The sequence below is a fragment of the Toxotes jaculatrix genome, chromosome 8 (assembly GCF_017976425.1).
Source record: "Toxotes jaculatrix isolate fToxJac2 chromosome 8, fToxJac2.pri, whole genome shotgun sequence".
Taxonomy (NCBI): domain Eukaryota; kingdom Metazoa; phylum Chordata; class Actinopteri; family Toxotidae; genus Toxotes; species Toxotes jaculatrix.
In genome coordinates, this window is record NC_054401.1 from 7,813,297 (window position 1) to 7,834,188 (window position 20,892).

A 20,892-nucleotide genomic window follows, 5' to 3' on the forward strand; every position below is an offset into this window, starting at 1 on the left:
TTTACGTTGAACAAGTTTTGCTACAGTATTACTGGCGGGTTTCCCCTCTCACAAAAGACCGCTTTAGGCCTATTGACCCGATGGCTCGTAAGAACTCGTCGAAAGCGTTGGTATAACTTTGTAAAAGTGGGGATTCGGGTCTATTGTTGAGCATAATCCTCTTTGGATCATTGACCTGAGGCCTAATCCAAACCAAGCTGAGCTGGTGACAGCCCAGATGTGACGTCACTCCGGGTGCACGGGGGCGATTCTGAATCGGTGCGTGGCAGGACTGGATCGGGCTGGGCCAGCGGCGGAGGAAGAGGAAAACATCTGGATCTAAAGGGAATAATGTCGTATTGCACGGGGCTCCTCGAGCGTCTTTCCCCCCGCTGTACATTTGGCCTTCACTCGAGAGAGGAATAAATAGGCCACCCGAAATTCCTGCTGGTGTTTTCGAACTTGAAATCGTGGGGGCAGGATCTGTCACGCAGGAATCTGCCTTCACTATGGATCAGTCCGTCGCAATTCAAGAAACTTTGGAAAGGGAAGAAAACTGCATCACAGTATCCTTTGCGCCTCGCATGCGCTCGATCAGTACTTTAAATGTAAGATTACCTGACTCAAACTAAGTTTTACTGACAGGACTCCGTTGAAGAACAGCAGAGTCCGCACAGAGGCCTGCAAGACTAACGCTCTGCGACATGGTTGACATGTCTCTGAATAAAAAGTACTGTACGGCTTAGGCTGCGAACTGAATCAAAACAATGCATTTAAGACGTAGTTCTCAGCATAGGAGCAGATTTAGTCGTGTGTGACTTCCCAAACACATGGGCCAACTTTTGCAGTAAGACCTTTCTTCCACAAGATGGCAACTTTGTCTCACCAGCTGCTGCACGGTGGAAGTAGCTTCATCTTCAACGTGTCATATTTTCTAAACTAATGATGTTTTCTGTATGTAAAATACCTAGATAAATTTGTAAAGTAACTAGTATCTACAGCTGTTAGATAAAAGTAGGTCAGAAAAACGCTGTGAAGAATAAATAGTATCAAATGGAAATTCTTGAAGGCCAAGTTGTGCTTAACAAAATGTGCTTTGTTACATACCACCACTTGTTAGATATAAGGTTAGTATAGGGTATAGGGTTTCATTGTTAGCCACAAAAAAAAGTTGAAATAAGAGCAAGCTTCTAGGGCCTGGTGAAATATTAAAGAAACACATGAACATATTTCCACTATACCCTTAACAAAACTGTAAACATGCTGTCCAATGTGATGTACTCTTTGATGATATTACAGAAAGCAGACTGCTGGGGTTGGTGGAGTCAACACAAGGACATGCGTGAGTTTTAACAGAAAGTTCAAAAGAGCAATAATATTTCTGAACAATATGTTTGTATCCAAAGGCTCATGATATCATTTTGTAAACAGATGGGTTGACAGCACTGTGCGTCCATAGCAACACCACGAGCTGACCTTGAAAATGACCACAGCAATGCATCAATGTATCTGACATAGTAACCAAAATTATACCCAAAACTGCACCCTGTTCCAGCCTCTGATGAAATATACACTTGATTCAGATTGCTAATTAAAATGAATAAAAAGTCATTTAAAAAATAATTGAATTAAAATGTCGGTCTTGTGATGTTTCGTAGAATCTTTATTTATACTCATCGAAGGATGGCCATTACTGCTGATGACGTGTCACTGGAGGACATCATACCCATCTCCCTTGAGTTTGCTGTTGTGGAGGGTGAGCAGCTTATTATAATCAGAAGTGGACTGACAGTAAAAAGAAGGGTGGTGGTGGTGGTGGGAGGGGACCATCAGTCTGAATTATGTTCTTCAAAATAACTGTTAACACGATGCTAATTTCTCTGAAGGGCTCTAACATATTTCTCATGCTTCACATACTTTAGTTTCCTCACCAGAGGAACTTGCGGTTGTGGGTGAGTTGCCCTTATTTCCATCATAGATCAAATGTATTATGCTGACTGATCCACCGCGTGAAACTGAACATCACAGTTTGTTCTTCATATGATTCTAGGTGCTGATACCAAAGTGAGAGTAAGCTACCAGGAAGAAGCGTTAGAGCTCAGACTTCCTTTCGGGTCTCAGTCGCGCTTCTTTCTCAGTGAGGTCAACCGGGCGTGGAGTGGTAGGTCAGCCTTTGTAATCACTGGTGACATTTTTATATAACACCCAGCAGCCATTGCTTTGATTCAGGATTCTCACAACCTTTGACAAAAACAAAATTTGTTAAAAATGAATGGTTCGCATTTAACATACATGACACTGGCAATGGTAACACTGTAAAAGGCAACGATTAATATGAAAACTACTATTCATTAAAACTGGACAGGAGCACATACATACAGACTCTCATCTCTTGTTGTAAACCACTGATCTTTTCCCTCTTTTTTTGAGTTTAGATGTTCCTATCTTTAGATTTTTTTTTGTGAACAAAGTATGAGTCACCTTTGTGTGAAGTACAAATAATTTGTTCCTCCATCTGTTGCAAGGAAACCTGCTCAGCCAGTCTTCAGATGCCTTGAGATTACATTATGTATGGAATGAAAAAAATATCAGTTTATTCTTACTTATTGGCATGAGGTTCCTGGAGAAATAAAAACACAAATGCATTTGTGAAACTCTGTCGATGGTTGTGGTTCACAACTTACACCAATTTAAGAATTACAAATTAGTGCTGTCACTTCATCTGGCAGTCACTAGTGCGCGCATAGCTGACAGAGAAAAAGCAAGAGCTACAGACAGAGAGAGAAGGGGTGGAGTTTCGACGGTGTACTCTTAGTTGGTTTCTTTCACAGCTAGCCTTTGCAAAAGGACAAGATGAAAACAGTTTAAGAAGGATGTGTTACTTCCTCTTCAAGACTTCTCTTGAGCTTCTTTTTACTTTCTGCATCCTGTTCATCTGAATGGAGGAGGCCAGCTGATGGGCTGACAGCCAGTCTGCTTTGTTAGGGATGTATCACTTTCAAAAACTGGCTCAATGTTTTTCAAAGTGGAAGCCCCACGTGAGCATGGACGGGGACTTATGTGTTGTTTGTGTTACATTTTTTGTCATACTCTAAAATGAGCCACAGAGGCTTTTTAACCTGGTGAGGGATACCAGTAATGGAAAGATTACATGACCTGGAACCAGCTGTTGTTAAGAGACAGAGTGTGAGAAATAGAAAAGGTAAGCAGAAAATATAAGACAGCACCTGCAATGTGCAGTCACATTTAAAGCAGTCTAAATATGGAGGTGGTCTTACAAACTAGGAGTACAGTTCATTTTACAGACAAGACCCATGTGTAAGAGCAAGAAAGACTATAACAGACTAACGACTTTTGCGTTGATAAATAAGCATTATTGTTTACGCCATGAATTCCTACAGCTCTTGCTGTATTCTTCACTCACACAATATTGCAGTTATCCTAACTTTTTCTAATTCTCTTGCTCTCTCTGTCTGTGTTTCTTCAGATGTTTGCAAGTCTCCCACACAGGTACCCAAGTTCGAGTGGATCAACAAGTACCACAAAGCCACAAGAGGCCAGGGAGTTGTCAAACAGGCCCTTGCACCCCTCAGCACAACACTCACTAAACTCAGCCAGCACAGAAAAACAGGTTTGTCATCAGATTTCTGTTTGTACAAATTCACAGCCAGCATTTGTGTCCAATAAGCTTCACTTACTTGGAATAGGTCTATCAGCTTTCATGCAGTGGGTGACAGGTTACAGGAAGAACAGGGGATGTTCGTCTTTACATCTGTAGTGTTTTCTTTAGCATAGATAGCCCAACACTGATAAAAGTCTACATCAAAGGGTTGCATAATAAAAGTGGGCGGTTTTGCAAGTACCGCTTCCTTTGAATGCAATTGTCCCAGCCTGCGAGGTGTGAGAAATTTACTCATAAGCGGCTGACATTTTGACATCTCATAGCAGAAAAGACTCTAACAAAGAACATTAATTACATTATGTCCCAGTACCCATGACAGTGAGTCAGCCTGTTCAGTATCAGGGTGAAAGGCCTCGCAGACCTAAAGAAAATGCAGTAAGGTTATTCATAACACCTGTGGTTTTGATGCTATGACCTGAAAACGACTGTTAGACAACTAAACCTTCCATAGCACCTGTGAACCACTCTGTTTATGGCACACGTTATATGTAAAACATACAATGTAAAAACTGTGTAAATATTAAGCAGCAAACAAAAAAAATAATGTTCATATACAAATCACTTAAGTGCCAGTTATTTTATAATTGCCCTCTTGAAACTCATTAATGTAATATTAATGTGATGTACTGCAGCATTCTCTGGTTGCCTTTTGTGGATAGTAGTTTGCCGTTTGTTCAGCCACCTTGGCTCTGCAGCAGGGGAAGATAGATTCTTTACTGTCCTTGGTTCAAGGAGATGTGTTACCACAGTCTGCACAGAACCCTATATAAACATGCAGGATACATCCACATCTATACACACTTTGTTTAATGATGCTATGGCAGAGGGGACAAAACTCCCGCTGTAGTATGCCTGTTTCCAGGCCAGGGATCTGTATCTGTGACCTGATGGAAGCAGTGTGAAGAGTGCGTTGAGGGGTTCCTGGGCAATGTGATGGCTTTGGTGTTGAGGTCTGAGATATTGAAAGTGGGGAGGCCACTAATTTTAGTGCAATTGTGTGTGATGCATGTTCCTATTGGTAGGCAGTTAACATGATGAAAAACACAGGGGGGTTTGAAGTATACTTTTGTAAAGCAGCAGCATACGGTTGGGGAGTGGGTGGGGGCAGCAGAACCTGCTTTGAGAGTCTTTGTTAGAAGCTTGTGTGCATTTTACTGGAGTGGTGTATTGATGGTTGAGTCCGAGGCATCTGAAGCACTTCACCGTGTCAACAGTTTTATCATTTATGTGACAGGTGGGGTTGTGGGTGGAGCTGTGCTGCGCTCCTCCTCCTACTACAGCGTTAGCATGGGTAGATCGGAAACAAACTGGACATTGCTCTTCTGCACAGAATGCGTGGGAGCGGTGCGGGGAGATGTCTAGGGTGATCAGAGACTCTGGTATGAAAAATATTCCTACATTTGTTGTTATGATTCTTATCGAAGTGCTGGAGAGAAAATACCATTGCATTCAATCCGTGGCAGTCAGCCTGACCTGTTTAACTAGCTCCCTTCCTAGCTAATGCTAGCGAGTGGTAACAGTTCTTATTTCCAAGCGGCTAACTTTAGCCAGATTAGCTCGAGGGCCAGGTTTCGTTTGACCGAATAATGAGTAGCATTAAATCGCATTGATGGTATTGCTAATATTATCTGCTGCTGACACACTATGAGGCTGTCTTTAATGTTAGATCATGTAGTTCGAAGGCTGAAACGCTGGTAGAGACTAACGTCGGTCTGTATACAGCAGTCTCCGTGATGTCTCTGGTCGCTATGTGACAGAAAATGACACACCTGTTGTGTTTGTTGTTGGAGTAACGTGTTTTAGTGACACAGAGTTGTGTATCCACGCTCTGTTTCTGTCCTGCTGCTGTGGCTATCGCTCGTCTCCAGATAGACCCTCTATTGCTGCTCATCCGATTGGCTAACCTAGCTTGTTAGCCTCAGATCTGTTGTCTGTAAACTTTCCTCCGACCGCCTCTCAAAGAGGTGCTTATAAAATGCTTTGCCTTCACTTGCGAGAAAAGCCTTTCCGTAATTCAGTGCCTGTATGATCCTTGTATTTTATTAAGGCAAGGCGAACTGATTATTTTAATTCACAACTGCATATCTACAGCTGAGAATCAAGAGAAAACACAGAATTGGTTCCCCGGCAGTTAATTATATAGTAGGAAATCGTGAAGGGAAGTTGTGCAACTTTGAACTTTGTGCAGTTGCAGTTAAAAAGCAATAACTTTTAATAGGGAAGAGTCTGTGATCTGAATAACTTCAGGTGTATGCTGACTAGCTGCAGTTAGAGGGGCATAGGCATGTGAAATTGCAGGCCAACTTCATGCAGCTCCATCCTGCAAAGTTGAAAGTTTAGTTAAGCTCATTAGCTGGTTAAGAATACTAGAGCATGTGCTAGAATGTAAACTATGCGGTGGAATAACTGAGCTCCTCACACACAGGACCCTCATGTGGTCAGGGCCTCGCTCTGGTGCGGACTTCAAAAAACAGCTGCAGTAATTGTTGGGTTTTGTTAAATGATTAATTTGAACAGATTAACGTATTGTGACATGCAAGGGAGCAACTAGTGATGATTTTCACCATTGATTAATCAATTAATGTCCCTAAAGCCCACATTGATTCCACTAAATTGATTTTTTGTCAGAACAAAAGTGATAAACCTAAACATATAGAGGTTACTATCACTTATGTAAAAGAAATGCAGCAGTTCTCACATTTTAGCAGCTGGAACCTGAGAATTGCTTATAAAATGTCTTAAATGATTATCTATTTGTATATATTAGTTATCAAAATATTTGATTTGTTTGAATTCACTTTATTTTAATGACAAGAATCTCAGTATAGTAAACTTTTTACTGTTTCATTATGATTGTTCTGCATTTTTCGAGATACAGTGTGGTTCACCAGAAAAAAAACGTTTTCAACTCTTGTATGGTCTTATGTTGTCACTTTAGATCCACCTGGAACTCAAAGCCTAGAACAAACACAGCATGGTTATAAATGCAAACTATAAAATAGGAATGAACCCATCTTTGATGGGGTTTGTGTTTTCATTTGAGTCCTTGCAGTTCAGAGGTTAGGGTTATTAATATTTGTGATCTCTTTTTTTAATCTCTTTTTTTAATACTCTAATTCAGAAAGCTGACAAGAAAACCCATGAGTCAACTTAACAGTTACTTGTGTTTTTTCTTTGTGTGCACAAGGAGATTTCCACCTTCTTAACTGTAGCATTTCTAAAGTGGACTCTCCTAAAGTCATTTCACAGTTTGCTGGAAGTTTTCTCAGTTACACAAAAAGGCCACCTTTTCTTCCTTTTGCTATTCACACTAACATCAACATAACTTTGAATTCAAATGTCACTTGGTCCTTATAGTTGAACTCCTCTTTTGGCTCTTCTTTTTTTTTTTTACTAGCAAAATTTACAAAATGAAACAAACAGTGTAAGCATTTCTCAAATGCTGACCTTTTCTCAGTTTGGGACACAGATCACAACCTGTTTTCTTTCTTAACACCAGAGAGACCAGACCATTTCCTTTGTAAAACATAGATGCAGCAAAAATAATGCTGTACGCCAGCTGTGGTAATAATGATAAAAGCTGTTTTCGTTATTGATTCACTCAGACTTAAGTGCTGCATTAGACATAGCTGTAACAAAGATCAGAGCTTTGGAAAATGTGCTGTTGTGATTGGCTAAACTTTGTCAGTTTAGCTCAGAATTACTTTGACTTTAAGTTGGAGTTTTTCTTGCCCCTCTGTTTATTTCTTTAACTTTGCAACATCTGTGTTTTGAAAGTGGTTGTACAGTGTTATAGCAGTAGTACTGTTGATATCCGTGTCCTGTAAGTTAATGTTCTTGTGCTGAATACCGCCCACAAACAGATCATAAAACAAATGCGTTACAGATAGTCCCTGTGTTATCTCCCTTAAAATAATAGAATATATTGTATCTTTGGGTACTAAAGCAGTTCTGTTGGTCAGGTGCACTCTTAATGTAGCCTGCCATAGTTTAATTTCCTGCTCAAAGAACCTGGCTTTCCCTTTTAGAGGAGCCAGCCTGTGTTCCTTGCCAAACTGCAGGAGACAGGGGCCATGCTGTCCCATACTTAACACTTGCCTATTAAAGCTAGCTACTTGGGATGCATTAACTGTAACCAACTGCAAAAGACGGCCTCAGTCGATTGACCACAACAACTGAGCCTTGACTTCTCACTTTTATGATTGACTTGTGTGTTATTGTGCATATTTGTTTTTATTCCTGGTCATAATTAACTTTAATTTATTCTCTGTATTAGTTAGTAAAAGGTTGAGATATGAGTTTGCTCAGGGCTGGGTTCTCTTTCATTAGACTAAGTTGTCTTAGGCTGTCAATACCAAGGGCAGATTTTAAGTTAATGTAGATGGGAGGACTTCCAGTTACTGGCAAGACACAGTGACACATAGTCTGAACTGACAACCTGCAACAAAAAACACATTTATTTGTCATTAAAAGTGCAGGCAGTTTGCAGGCATTGTGGAGCAGTACTGAGCTACAATGCTGCCACTTACCTTTATACTCTGTTTTATTATTGCAAACACTTGAACTAAACAAACTTTTTATTAATCCTCCTTTTCTTTCCTGCTCTTTCTGAATAGAGAAATCATCAGACAAAAAGGGAACTGTTGAAAGGGAGAAAGTTTCTAACAGTGGCACACAGAAGACCAGAGTGTATTCGAGCCCGGAGAGGTAAGGCCTTTTTGTTAATTCACATGGGAGCTCTCAAAACCAAAACTCTTTACACAACTATGTATTTTTACATAGTTGTAGAAAGAGTCCTAGAATATTCTACTACTAAAGTGGAAGTGATTTTTCTTGTTTTATTTTTCTTTTCTTTTTTTAATTTTAAACCTGTATTGTTAGTATTCATGTTTGCTTGCTTGCTAGCAGTCATCTCTGTTCCTGCCTTTTGGTGATACATTGCGGTATCTCAGAGTGATCAGAGTGCAAAACCAGTGGCAGGAAAGTCTTTTTGCGTCACCTGTGGCCCACTTTCATGAACTCCACAAGTAAAAGTATTAAAGCAACCATTTTGAAGACTGCTCTGAGTAAAGCCTAAAACTTTTATTATGCAGTTAGCTATGCTTGCTACAGGGTGTAGTCAAAAGTATTAAAAGCAGAATTACTGTCATTTGAGTCCTTTCCTACACCAGTTTTATGACAGGTGCTGTGTACGTGTCTCGCAGCAGTTTGGTGATGAGTGTTTTATTTATTTAAAGTTGCTCAGGTCTGAAATGCAGATTTGTTCAGTTGATGTTCAGTTCATTTGTTTAACCTGGAAGCCACTGTTGGCACTCTTGCAACATGCCGATATACAGTATATTCCTGTACTGTATATGCTAAGGTGGAGTTTAGTTACAGTGTATTCCTGGAAGATCACAGGGTCCAGGCATATTACATTTCTTCCTTTCCCCTCAGTCTCATTACATATTGACAAGATGGAAATAGAGCTTCACTTCATAGCCTGGGTTCCTGTTGTCCACGTGGTGATCTACCGTGCATTACGCTGTTAGTCTGCTAAGCCATTTTATTTCTAGCTTTTAGGAGAAGTATTACTTGATGCAGTTAGGTCAGAGAGTATCCTGAATACAAACTGGCAACCATACATTGGTAGTTGAATAAAAACATCCTAACAACTCAGACCAAACATGCAGCTTATGATCATCCTGATATTTGAGTTCCCTCTGAAATAACACCAGCATGGCAAAACGATCTTGTTTCTATCTTGGTCTGTCTCCACTCACCCTGACACCTAACTGTTATTTCTTCTCTCCTGGTGTGCAGTCAGGGCATCTCTAGTCGAGAGGACCGGGATGACCTGGTGCGCTCCTCCAGCCACACCCCGTCTAACAAGGCTCAGATACTGGCCATGCCACAGTTCAACTTGCGTGACAACCTTATCAGGTGTGAGCTGCTGAAGAATGAGGACCTTTACACTTATCTGGAGGACTTCAGGTAGGCCTATGTTACTCTTAAGTGCCCCCTGTGTCAGTATTTGTTTGAAAAATTGACATTTCTGTTCAATGGAGGTAGATCTAGGTCAGAGGTCTCCAAACTGTTCCACAAAGGGCCGTGTGGCTGCAAGTTTTTGTTCCATCCAATCAAGAGCACACAGTTTGACCAATAAACTGTCTGAAGACTGAGATCAGTTGATTAAATAAGTCAAGTCAGGTATTGCTGCTGCTTGGTTGGAACAAAAACCTGCAGCCACATGGCCCTTTGTGGAACAGTTTGAACACCTCTGATTTAGGTTACTTTGGGTGGGGTTATAGGCGCTTTCATGCACTATTTAATCTAGAGGAGTGTTATATGGTCTTTGATCATTTTGCTCAGTGTAAAAAAGTTAAGGAAGCCTTGCTTAGAGCACTGTACCACTAAACCATGAAACATTTCATATCATACACCACATCATTACGATAACTCTACTCAAGCCTCATATCATTGTGCAAGGACAAGTTGCAATACCTAAATAAAAATATGGACAGAAGCCTGTATATGATATTCTGCCTCTATGTCCAGAATTAATACTCTGGAGCTTTTAATTTAGGAGGTATGTCAAAATAGTTTAAACTTTGTTGGAAATACAGTTCATACAGTGAAACAGTGTGAGCCCACAGTAACTGTGAGCGCAGTTTGGATCCTAGAAGTGTTATGTAAAAAGAATGAGTCAACATCTGTGGGTTTGTATTTCTGTGTACTTAGCTGTTTTCTAAATTAAGCACCGCTGTCTCAGGGGCTGTCTAGAAAATGCAGCAAGCTAGTGGGTTAACATACTGAAGCTCAGGTTTTTGCTCTTCATCTCATTTCTTATTGATTGTAAATATTAATATCCCTGTAGGTTTTCTTTTTTTTTATTGTTTCCATCAAATGATTGAAAAAAAGCATTTGCTGAATTCAGCCTCATAGTTTAGTCATTAACCACACTGCCTCCTGTTGGTAGATTGACGACACTCAAACAAATGAACGGGGGAATACTCAATATAAGGTGTTAAAATATGCAAAAATATTAAAGGTATTCAGTGAAAAGTTACAGAAATCTCAAGCCACGCTGTTCAGCATGTGGAAGCACTTTGTTTATTTTCCTCCCATCATGAATTTCCTTCGTTAGAGTCTAAGCGCTGCTCCTTTGTGTGTGGAATTTTCGTGTTGCTACAGGTTTCCCACTTGGGAGCTGTGCTTTTCTCCCACACACCCACTTTGGAGCTCAGGTTAATTGGGAACACTTAAGTTGTCTGCAGGTGTGAGACTGAATGTGTTTATGTTAGTCATGTGATTGACTCACAGCAGCCTCTCCAGGGTGTTTCCTTATTTTTTGCTCAAAGCATGCTGGGAAGGCTCATGTCCCTGTATGACCCTGTGTGTGTGTGTGCAGAGTTTGTGTAGTCAAGAACCTAATTAATATTTTGAACGTATATATGTAAATGACTTATAAGGTGGATGTGCTGATTGGTCTATAAGTTTAAATTGTTTCCGCTGTTAGAAACCACAGATATACAGAAATGGTCACTTAGTGCTGGGACACGTGAATTGTCTGCTTTCTTCTCATATTACAGCACAGACTGAGAATGTACTGAATATCCATGCTGATGTGCAGATTAAGAAAAAACTGCTTAGGAAAGCAGCAGTCCAAGATTTTTGTATAAAGACAGCTTCAGCATCTTTCTAGGTAGCTGATGTGAGGGCCATTAGGGCAGAAAATATTGTACAGTGTGATGGCGGTCAGCACAAAATAAAGGGCCCTGTGCTGTTCCTGTGCATGTGCATGAGCACAAGCGCAGCGGCAAATGCCTGAAGGTCAGAGTGGGGGTGGGGTGGCGGGGCTATTGAATGGAAGGAAGCTGGTTTTCAATCTGGACCTGCAGAATAAATCTCGATGGGGATGTAAATCATAAGGGCTGGGCCCTCTCACCATTGCTCACAGTTGAGGTGCCCCTCAGGAAGGCACTCAAGTTCCAGTGGGGCTGCTCAGTGGTCAGCACATAAGACTGTTTTATTCTCTGCCATTCTTTTTGCGCAGTGTACAGCTCCTAGGTATAACTGCGTATGAATGTGAATAAATAGGAACATTGCTGAAAAAGAGCAGCTGTCCTCTTTCAACCTACATAAAATAAAATTTCAAGACATGAGCGAAAGAGTGCTGCAATAAATCAGGAAGGCGTCAGCTTAATATAGATTGAGGTCATTGTTTCACTATTTTAACCTCTCCTGATGTAAACTGGAAATCACAGAAAAGACACAGATGTTACTAGTCAGCAGGTTAAACTCAAAAGAAGAAGCACAACGAACTGTAACTGTATTCCTCTCCTTTGTGCCCGCTCCTCATCTCCCCCCATTCTGTCTCAGCTTTTTCCTTGGCACATACAATGTGAATGGACAGACACCAAAGGAAAGCCTCCATCCTTGGCTGAGCTGCACTCTCGACCCTCCTGACATCTACTGCGTGGGGTAAGTCAACATGCTGGAGAATAGCTGCGTAATTCTCCACTTAATCCCATTACACAAACAGACATATACTGCTCAAACCTCTGACAGATGTATGCAGCCATTGATCCTTTTTTTAAGCGAGAGAACATGCCCACCCACAGATTCAGCACTGTGTCCGTTAATCCTGCCTACGTTTCACTTTACGACTTTGGTGTTGAGAAATGGAAAAGTTTTGTGAATACCACAAAAGTTGTGGGTGAAGTACGAATCAGACTCTCAAGAAGTTTTTACCGTTTGTAACTCTTCATAGTTTCCAGGAGCTTGACCTCAGCAAAGAGGCTTTCTTCTTCAATGACACCCCCAAAGAGCTGGAGTGGACGAAGGCTGTGTCTAAGGCTTTGCATCCAGATGCCAAGTATGCCTTAGTAAGGAAATCTTTTTTTAAATTCTTTAATCTTGTTTTCCTGTTATTGCCCTGCCCACTGTATTATGTCTTTAGAGTGTATATTTTTCATTTTGTTTTTTGTTTTTTACATAGAAGCAAGTAGTAGATTCACTGTTTAAAATATTTGCACAGTTTAAAATATTTTTGAATATTAATAATCACAACTGAACTGAACAGTTACCCTGTGAGTTTTGTGAGCTTGGTCAAGCCTTACATTTTAATTTACTCTTTGTTTGTTTTCCTCCTCTTATTCACTTTCACCTACTTCCTATTTCTCAGAGTGCTGACTCTGACTTATTAGGTTCCTTTATTCCTGGCTCCGCTGTCTTCTTCTAGTCATCTTAGGGCTTACGTGAAATCATAGAGTTATTAAAAATACGTGTAATTTCCTCATCAAGTGTCAGTGGTCTGACTAAAGCGCATTTGGCTGCTGCGTAACTGACACTACAGCTCAGCAACCTGAAAAAGAATTGTTTTAACGTTAGTATCTGAATGTTGATTCTTGTAGGACTGACAGGGAGGCTTACCCGACTATTTTGCTTCCTGCCATGCACGACTGCTTCATATCCTGGGATGCACTTTTCTGCCTCTGTTCTCCTTGAGATAAGACAGTAGCTGTTTTCAGCTGTCTGCACTGTCATTATTCCAAGTAGCTACAGTTAAAAACAAAACAGGATGCAGATATAAGCAGCAGAAACCACAATTCACCTTTGAGTCTGCAGGGTCCCTTGAACTACTGACTACCCATTAAATAAAAATATCCATTAAATTGTCATCTTACGTTACTCTGTGAGTTGTTGTATCTTCTATTTCGCTGTATAAACTGATGTTATTTTGTTCATTTGTCTTCTGCTAAAGGTGAAGTTGGTGCGTCTGGTGGGCATCATGCTGATCTTCTATGTGAAGAAGGAGCATGCAGAGTTCATCTCTGATGTGGAGGCTGAGACTGTGGGTACTGGCATCATGGGAAGGATGGTAAGGACTGATTCTACAGAACTTCTTCCTTCATGCACAGGTTTATCATGCAGGTTTACTGATATTGTGAAAAGATATTACTTTACAAACAGGCAGAAAGCACAAAAAAAATTGTGCCCCAACAATGACAGTGTTGTTTTACTGACATAACAACTGCAGGCAAATAGCAATAAACAAGGCATTATTATACATGAGGGTTTTGCTGCTGAAAATTCAAATGGACTGTTACCAGTAAATGAATCTGATAGAAATGATGAAATAAACAGCAAAATGCATAAACAAGCTGAACCGGTGTTGAACCTCTAACCCTTTCTGGTTCCTCCTTTTGACAGTTCAATTTAGAGGTTATTCATCCCTTAGGAGCTACATCCAGCATTGACAACTTTACTCCTCATACACTGTTCCAGAATAGGTTATTCTTATCTCGTATGCAGCTATGCTTACTTAGCAGCCCCTGCAGTGTAGAGCAGATGGCTGGCTGGTGACCAGTGGGGGCTCCATCCGTTCCTGCAGTAATGAGAGACTGGTTTATGTTCTGCACCAAGAACCATCTGGAAAGTCAAAGTCTTTGTGTAACATAGGATTACTGTCAAGCAGAGGAGCATGTATAACTGCATATAATCTAAGTCAGCTTTTTTTTTCTTCTGAATCTTTTTGCCAGTGCTTGTAGTTGAATGACTTAAATTATTCTTACTGAATTTCTATTTCCTGTCTACCGATTCTCAGGGAAACAAGGGTGCTGTGGCAATCCGTTTTCGCTTCCACAACTCCGATATCTGCGTGGTCAACTCTCACTTAGCTGCCCACATTGAGGAATACGAGAGACGGAATCAGGACTACAAGGATATTTGCAGCCGTCTACAGTTTCGACAGCTTGACCTTACGCAGCCACCACTCACTATCTTAAAGCATGAGTACGAGCCATGAATATATTTAGGAATTACTGTGACTATGCTGGCTAAAAGAATTTCCTGCTAAGTTGTTGTGTATTGCAAATTCTCATTCATTCTCGTGTTTCTCCCTCTGTGTTCTGTGTCCTTCGTTTATTAGTGTGGTTTTGTGGATCGGAGACCTTAACTACAGAATCAGTGACCTTGACGTTGACAATGTGAAGGAGCTAATCAGCAAGAAGGACTTTGAAACACTGCACAGTTATGATCAGGTAAGATCAAGAATTGTCTCTTCTTTTCGCAGTTTGAATAGTCTTTATTCATCATTCGTGTGCATGAGTGGTGATACTTACCAGCTTCATATGGTCCTCAGCTCAAGAGGCAGATCGATGAGGAGGCTGTGTTTGTTGGTTTTGTGGAAGGCGAGATTGATTTCCAGCCCACCTACAAATATGACACTGGCTCTGACAAGTGGGATACAAGGTAATCTCACACGAAAGCCTGACTGTGAATAGCAGAAAGGAACAGTTTTAGCAAGATCGTTCTTCACTGATACAATTAGTCTCATAGTTTGCTAATTATTTTGCTATTTTTTTTCTTTTAGCAATTCAGCTCATCCCAGAAAAAAACAAACCACTCTTACAGAGTGCCAGGTCTTTGACTGGGGAAAAAATCTTTGTAAATGTTCACAAAAAGATAGCCACTAGAGTATACCACAGTAGCATTATGAGATGTTTGGAGTTCAGAAGTAAACTCATATTGTGATGTAATGCAAATAAAATGCAAAGGGGACATGTTCATCCATTTATTGCACTCTGTTGCTTTGAAGCTGTGTTTTAAAAGCTTCCCTTGCATGTTTAACCTGGTAAACACGACTTCATAAATTGAATTACAACAAATTTTAATTTGCGCTGGTGGCACAAAGGAGTTTAGCCACCCAAGGTTTGTGCTGTTAATTTACATGATAAATAAACATAGCTCAAAGTTACTGTAGTCCTAAATCACAGGTGTAGTGTCATGTGGCATTTTCTGCTCTCACACGTCCTTATAAGAGAATTTCCCTACAGGGATCATATCGTTAACTTTGATAAAGTATGTGGTACACTGTGATACAGGTGCAAATTTTGTCTTAAATACTTTGCAAAATAAAAATATAACAAACATGCTTAAGAATTAACATCTGTTGTTACTTCTGCGTTTAGTGAAAAGTGCCGTGTGCCTGCATGGTGTGACCGTGTCCTGTGGAGAGGGAAAAACATCAATCAGCAACATTACCAGAGTCACATGGCTCTGAAGACCAGTGACCACAAACCAGTCAGTTCCCTGCTTCTTATTGGGGTAAATGAATCATCAGCCTTTTAACTGATTTCATCTTTCATTTTATTCATTTGGTTTCTTTTGGTTAGAAACCTGCATGTAGGTTTGAAGAAAGGTGAGAATATATAGAATCAGTGAAAAGTATATTAACAATTTACTTTAACTGCTCACATTAAAGCCTTTTTATTTTTTGTAAAGGTTGCATCATATGTCATTGAAGTATTGTTTAATGGGTTTTTTTTAGCACAGTTGTGTATGCTCCAGTGCCCCTGACTTCCTCCTATGTGTTCCTACAGATCAAGAGAGTGAATGGTGATGCCTATAAGAAGACCTTCGAAGAGATTGTACGCAATATTGACAAAATGGAGAATGAGTGTATTCCGTCTGTAACCTTGTCCAAGCGGGAGGTAAAATTTCCTATCACTTTCGGTCCTATTATAATGTAGTGGGAGCTGTAATACCTCTCTGATACACTTTGTACAAATTGCCTTCTGGTTTTGTTGCTTTGATGAATTCAGCAAGTAAATCACCACCAATGAAGCTGTATATTGATCTCAGGCTTTGGGCCAAATGCAGATATTTAAAGGATACAGTTACATAGACTAGATTTTACCTTATGAATCCTATCCTCTTCTTTCAGTTCCACTTTACGGATGTGAAGTTCATGCAGCACCAGGCAGAGACATTGAGCCTCTTTAATGATGGGCAGGTCCCATGTCAGTTTGAGTTTATCCAGAAGCCAAATGAGCCCACATACTGCAAGCCCTGGCTCACAGCCAACCCCCCCAAGGGCTTCATTGCTCAGGGTGAGTAGCACATACAGTCAGAGTCTCATCCAAGAGCCACAGATTTCATTTTAATAAAGCATCAGTGTCCTTCCATTACGTTTTAGATGAAATGATGAAGATGAAATTTCATTTCACATTACAGATGTCTTGTGGCTTTATAAATTCTCAAACCGTACTACCTCTGAAAGTGTAACAACCTTTGTACCACATAACGACTGACTGGAGCAGCAGGCATCAGTTTCTGAGCTGTAGCAGTTGAGTCACCTCTTACTTTATATGTGCATTTCTCTCATCATCCAGGCGGCTCTGTGGACATTGAGCTCGAGGTTTTTGTAAACCGCTCGACAGCACCTGAACTGAACTCTGGCAAGCAACAGATCGAAGAGATCCTGGTGCTCCACTTGGAGCGCGGCAAGGACTACTTCATCCCTGTGACAGGAAACTACCTGCCCAGCTGCTATGGGACCTCCATCCATTCTTTGTGTCAGCTGAGGGAGCCCATCCAGGACATGCCGCAAGAGACTCTTCGTAAACTGGTTAGTGCTTTCAAATCCAGAGCGGGGACAGCGTCCTTGAAATCCCATATCACTGTTCAGGGTTGTCTTACAGGCCACAGCATATGTTTTTTTTTTAATAAGTCTGCAGATTTTTAATTGAACAGTCTTGTCTATTTTGACTTGAACTTCTTCTTTCCACGTTTTGTCCTGAACATTAGGCAGAGATGTCTCCGGATGAGAATGCAGTGAACACTGAAAAGCCTCTAGACATTCCTAAAGAACTCTGGATGATGGTGGATCACTTGTTCCGTAATGCAATTAAACAGGTCAGAAAATGTGACGTGATGCTCCTGTTGTGGTGCTGTAATAAAATCAAAAAACACTATACTCCTATTTAGTTTATGTCTGTCAGTTTTCTAGTTGGCAGGTTTATATCCATAAAGTGAATTATGTAACTCTTGTCCTCTTCCCAGGTTTTATTTTTCTTATAAGGACAAATAAGAGAAAGTTGCTGCATGCCGCAGGAATCAAGCAAAATAGAAAAGTTTCATGGTTATAAAGATCTTCCTTGAGGCTACAAAGGCACTTGTGTGACTCAGTAGTTGTACCTGCCAGCCAAGTATTTTTATAAAGCCTGTGCATTGATTTGGCGAAGGGAATTAATCTTGCTTTATAAAAGCCTTGATTCAGGTAATTTAAACATGGGATAGTGTTTTAAATTTCAGTTGAATCAAAGTCCATTGCATCTCCACTGCCTCTCAAATCTCAAATCAGCCTTGGTAAACCTGTTAGTGATTTAGCTGCTTGAATTCATAAATGTGCTCTTTAAAATTCAATATGTTTTGTCTTCTGTTTGCAGGAAGACATATTTCAGCAACCTGGGCTCCGGAGTGAATTTGCAGAAATAAGGGATTGCCTCGACACTGGCCTGCCAGATTCTCTTCGTATCCTTCAAAACAATTCCCAACCTTTAGTTGAAAAAATATTTTTTGACTTCACTGAATATTTGAAAAAAGTAACACAGTGTAGTCCAAACATATGTGTTGTTTTGGCATTGCACCCTATTAAACTGGGTTTGAAATGAAACAAAACTGGAGGTTTGGGATGCAAGAGTATATTCAGTTCTTATCTTGCACCCACTACATTTCAAAACATGCCGAGTCTACTCAAGGATTATCTCCTTAACTCTCTGTTGATCTGCAGCGGGCAGTAACCACTCAGTGGCAGAGGCCTTGCTTCTCTTCCTAGATGCCCTCCCAGAGCCTGTGGTTCCCTATTCCTTTTACCAGCAGTGCCTAGAAAGCTGCTCCAATGCCAGTCAGTGTGAGAAAGTGAGTGATTAATCTTGTCCAAGATGTGTTAGATCATAAAAGTCAGTCTCCGGCCTTTTTTGATTTAACAATAACTAATTTTGTCTTCAGGTTATTTCCATGCTACCTCAGTGCCATCAAAATGTGTTCAACTATTTAGCTGCCTTTCTCCGTGAGCTGTTGAAGAATTCTGCGAGCAATCGATTAGATGCCAACATCTTAGGTAAGGAAAGGAGGCAGGTTCCTCTTAAGTATTGTTCATTTGTGAATTTGTTACTATTAGGTCATTCTTTGGTATGCATGTTGAGTAAGTGAAGAGCTAGTTATACTGAGAAGCATGATGAAAATGTTGTTTATTCCGCTCTCTTTATGACTCAAGGACTGTTTTCAGTAATCTTTTCATTACTCAAAGCAGGCTGGTCATGTAAAAGATAATGTATCCTCACGCAACCTGGTGTGTATAAATAACATTTGAATACAGACTAAAAGCAACAAAACAAATTATTCCAACCTCTAAAATAATTTGTTCATTAAGCTGAAAAGCTCACCTTGTCTGTCACATTCCTTGAAATGTGCAAAAAATGAATCTGCTAATAAAAACAGTACAATATTAAGACCTAAAAAAGACCCCTTTGTTAAACTACAGTATGCAATATGAATAATTTTTCTTTCTGTGTAGCCACCATTTTTGCCTCCATGCTCCTGAGGTCACCTACGAAGCAGGATCTTGCAGAAAAGAGGAAGACTCAGGAGTTTTTTCAGCACTTCCTGGCCCAAGGTTCCTCCTAGATGGAAGACTTCTCCCTCTTGTTCTTCATGCTGAAGCTGAACACTAAAAAAACAACGTACAGTCCAGTATTTGAAATGAACTGTAATTATTTCTTATATTCTTAGGTGGTTCTTTGTATAGATATAATTACAGTAAGTGACAGTTCTTATCTGATATTAGTTTGTTAAAGCAATGTTTTTCATCTGTTGATGGACAGAGTTTATTTTATTTCACTGAGCATCTGTAGAGACCTATTAATTTTTAATGTATGTATATTTTATTTAAAAAAAATGTTTTAATGTTTCTGATCTTAACAGCATAATGTTTTTATATATAAAACTTTTGGAAACAAGGTGTGTCATTGATGATTTTTTTTTAAGTCAAATTATTATTCTCAGACCACACTGCCAATCACAAGCAAAGAAATTAAATTAATATGTTTAGTTTTCTCATAGTGGGCCTGTTTGAATGGCCTCCATATTGAATCACATCTGACTCAGAAAGTGAAAACGCTGAATTACATGTTTTGAAAGTAACGTTTTCACGTTTTACTGTAGCTTTACTTGTGATATTTCCCATAATACACCACGAATGGCTGTGAGTCTGTGACGCTGTATGGTATCCTAGGGAGGGGATAGGAAGAAAGTGCTAAACATCCAAAGCACAGGGATAACGCTTGAATTTCTACGCAGGTAAAACTGTGTTAATATAATTTTCTTTTAGCATGCCGTTTTATCCCTTGATAATATGGAGTTTGTTGTCCTTAGCGCTGAGATGACAGGTAATATCATCTGTCGACACTAAACTGGCTATTACTAGCAAGCTAGCTCCAAAGCTTAGCTAATCTAGGAGCTAAATTGCTAGTTGACTTAGCCAGACAATTAACGTTCATTTAGGAAACACAGCTGTGGCTCGGGCTAAAGGCAAAAACATGTGGCCATTAAACTGACTCCGCAAGCAAGCCATGTAATGATAAGAAATAAGAATAACGAAAGAGTTGTTATTTATAATACATGAACTGCGAACGGTTTGTTATCTATGTGTAGCAGCTAGCTAGCGACATATCTCTGGGGCTAACAACGATGTGACCAAGATGTGCTCTGTGAAATATCATCAGGTCAGTAATTAGACAGCGGATCGTTAAACATCCAGCTAAGACTACAGCTGCATTGTTAGTGAAATTGGTTAAAAACTGGCAGTTACTGCGTGCTTAGCAGGCCAAACAGTTTAGGAATAGCGCTGTACAGCAAACGTTAGCCAGCCGTGTCGAAAAGTTATCTGACATTATGGTGTGAATGTGACTTGAAGAGGCTTCAAGTTCTATTCTACTTCAAGCTCTATAATAGACTTGTGTGAGTTTCCTTTTCGACAAGGTTTTTCTTTCAGACTTGTTTTGGTGATACAAATCATGGTTAAAATCAGCTTTTACGTGAGTACAGAGGGACTTTCCACTATCTGCAAATTCTGAACATACATCATTCATCACACTGAAGGTCAAACATCCAAAAGAAGTGAGAATGACCAAAATACATTTTTGAGCAGAGGGGAGGACATTACATTTTTCTTTAATATCTCATGAGCTCTTTTAACTGGGCAATATGGCTCTTTCTTTCGAATGAATGGTCACTTCTCTGACATGCTGATATGTTAAGAACCATCCAGACCTCTCAGATCATTTTGGACAGGCTTGCCTGCTGCCCTCATAGTGAAACTAAACATGGAGAAGCAGCATCCAGTTTTTATACATTACAGATCTGAAACAACTTCCCAGAAGGCATGAAGTCTGTTCCAACACTCA

The 20,892-nt window shown here is 40.1% G+C and overlaps 1 protein-coding gene across 3 annotated transcripts; it reads left to right on the forward strand.

The window, feature by feature from the left end:
• The first annotated feature begins 262 nt into the window (after nt 1-262).
• Nucleotides 263-19,440, forward strand: inpp5b (inositol polyphosphate-5-phosphatase B). 3 transcript variants are annotated; one of them, XM_041044723.1, is made up of 23 exons: nt 263-545; nt 1,242-1,321; nt 1,638-1,735; nt 1,902-1,931; nt 2,030-2,140; nt 3,467-3,610; nt 8,278-8,368; nt 9,464-9,634; nt 12,023-12,124; nt 12,414-12,528; nt 13,407-13,523; nt 14,250-14,437; nt 14,574-14,685; nt 14,787-14,896; nt 15,616-15,751; nt 16,027-16,137; nt 16,371-16,536; nt 16,819-17,054; nt 17,234-17,341; nt 17,875-17,959; nt 18,219-18,346; nt 18,437-18,548; nt 19,005-19,440. In XM_041044723.1, the coding sequence occupies exons 1-23, from the start codon at nt 489-491 to the stop codon at nt 19,112-19,114; spliced, it is 2,718 nt and encodes a 905-aa protein (XP_040900657.1). In that variant the 5' UTR covers nt 263-488; the 3' UTR covers nt 19,115-19,440. The 3 variants fall into 3 exon arrangements, with proteins under 3 accessions (XP_040900657.1, XP_040900658.1, XP_040900659.1); XM_041044724.1 differs by lacking the exons at nt 263-545; nt 1,242-1,321; nt 1,638-1,735; nt 1,902-1,931; nt 2,030-2,140 and adding an exon at nt 2,811-3,181; XM_041044725.1 differs by lacking the exons at nt 263-545; nt 1,242-1,321; nt 1,638-1,735; ... (1 more) ...; nt 2,030-2,140; nt 3,467-3,610 and adding an exon at nt 4,894-5,040.
• The last annotated feature ends 1,452 nt before the right edge of the window (nt 19,441-20,892 follow it).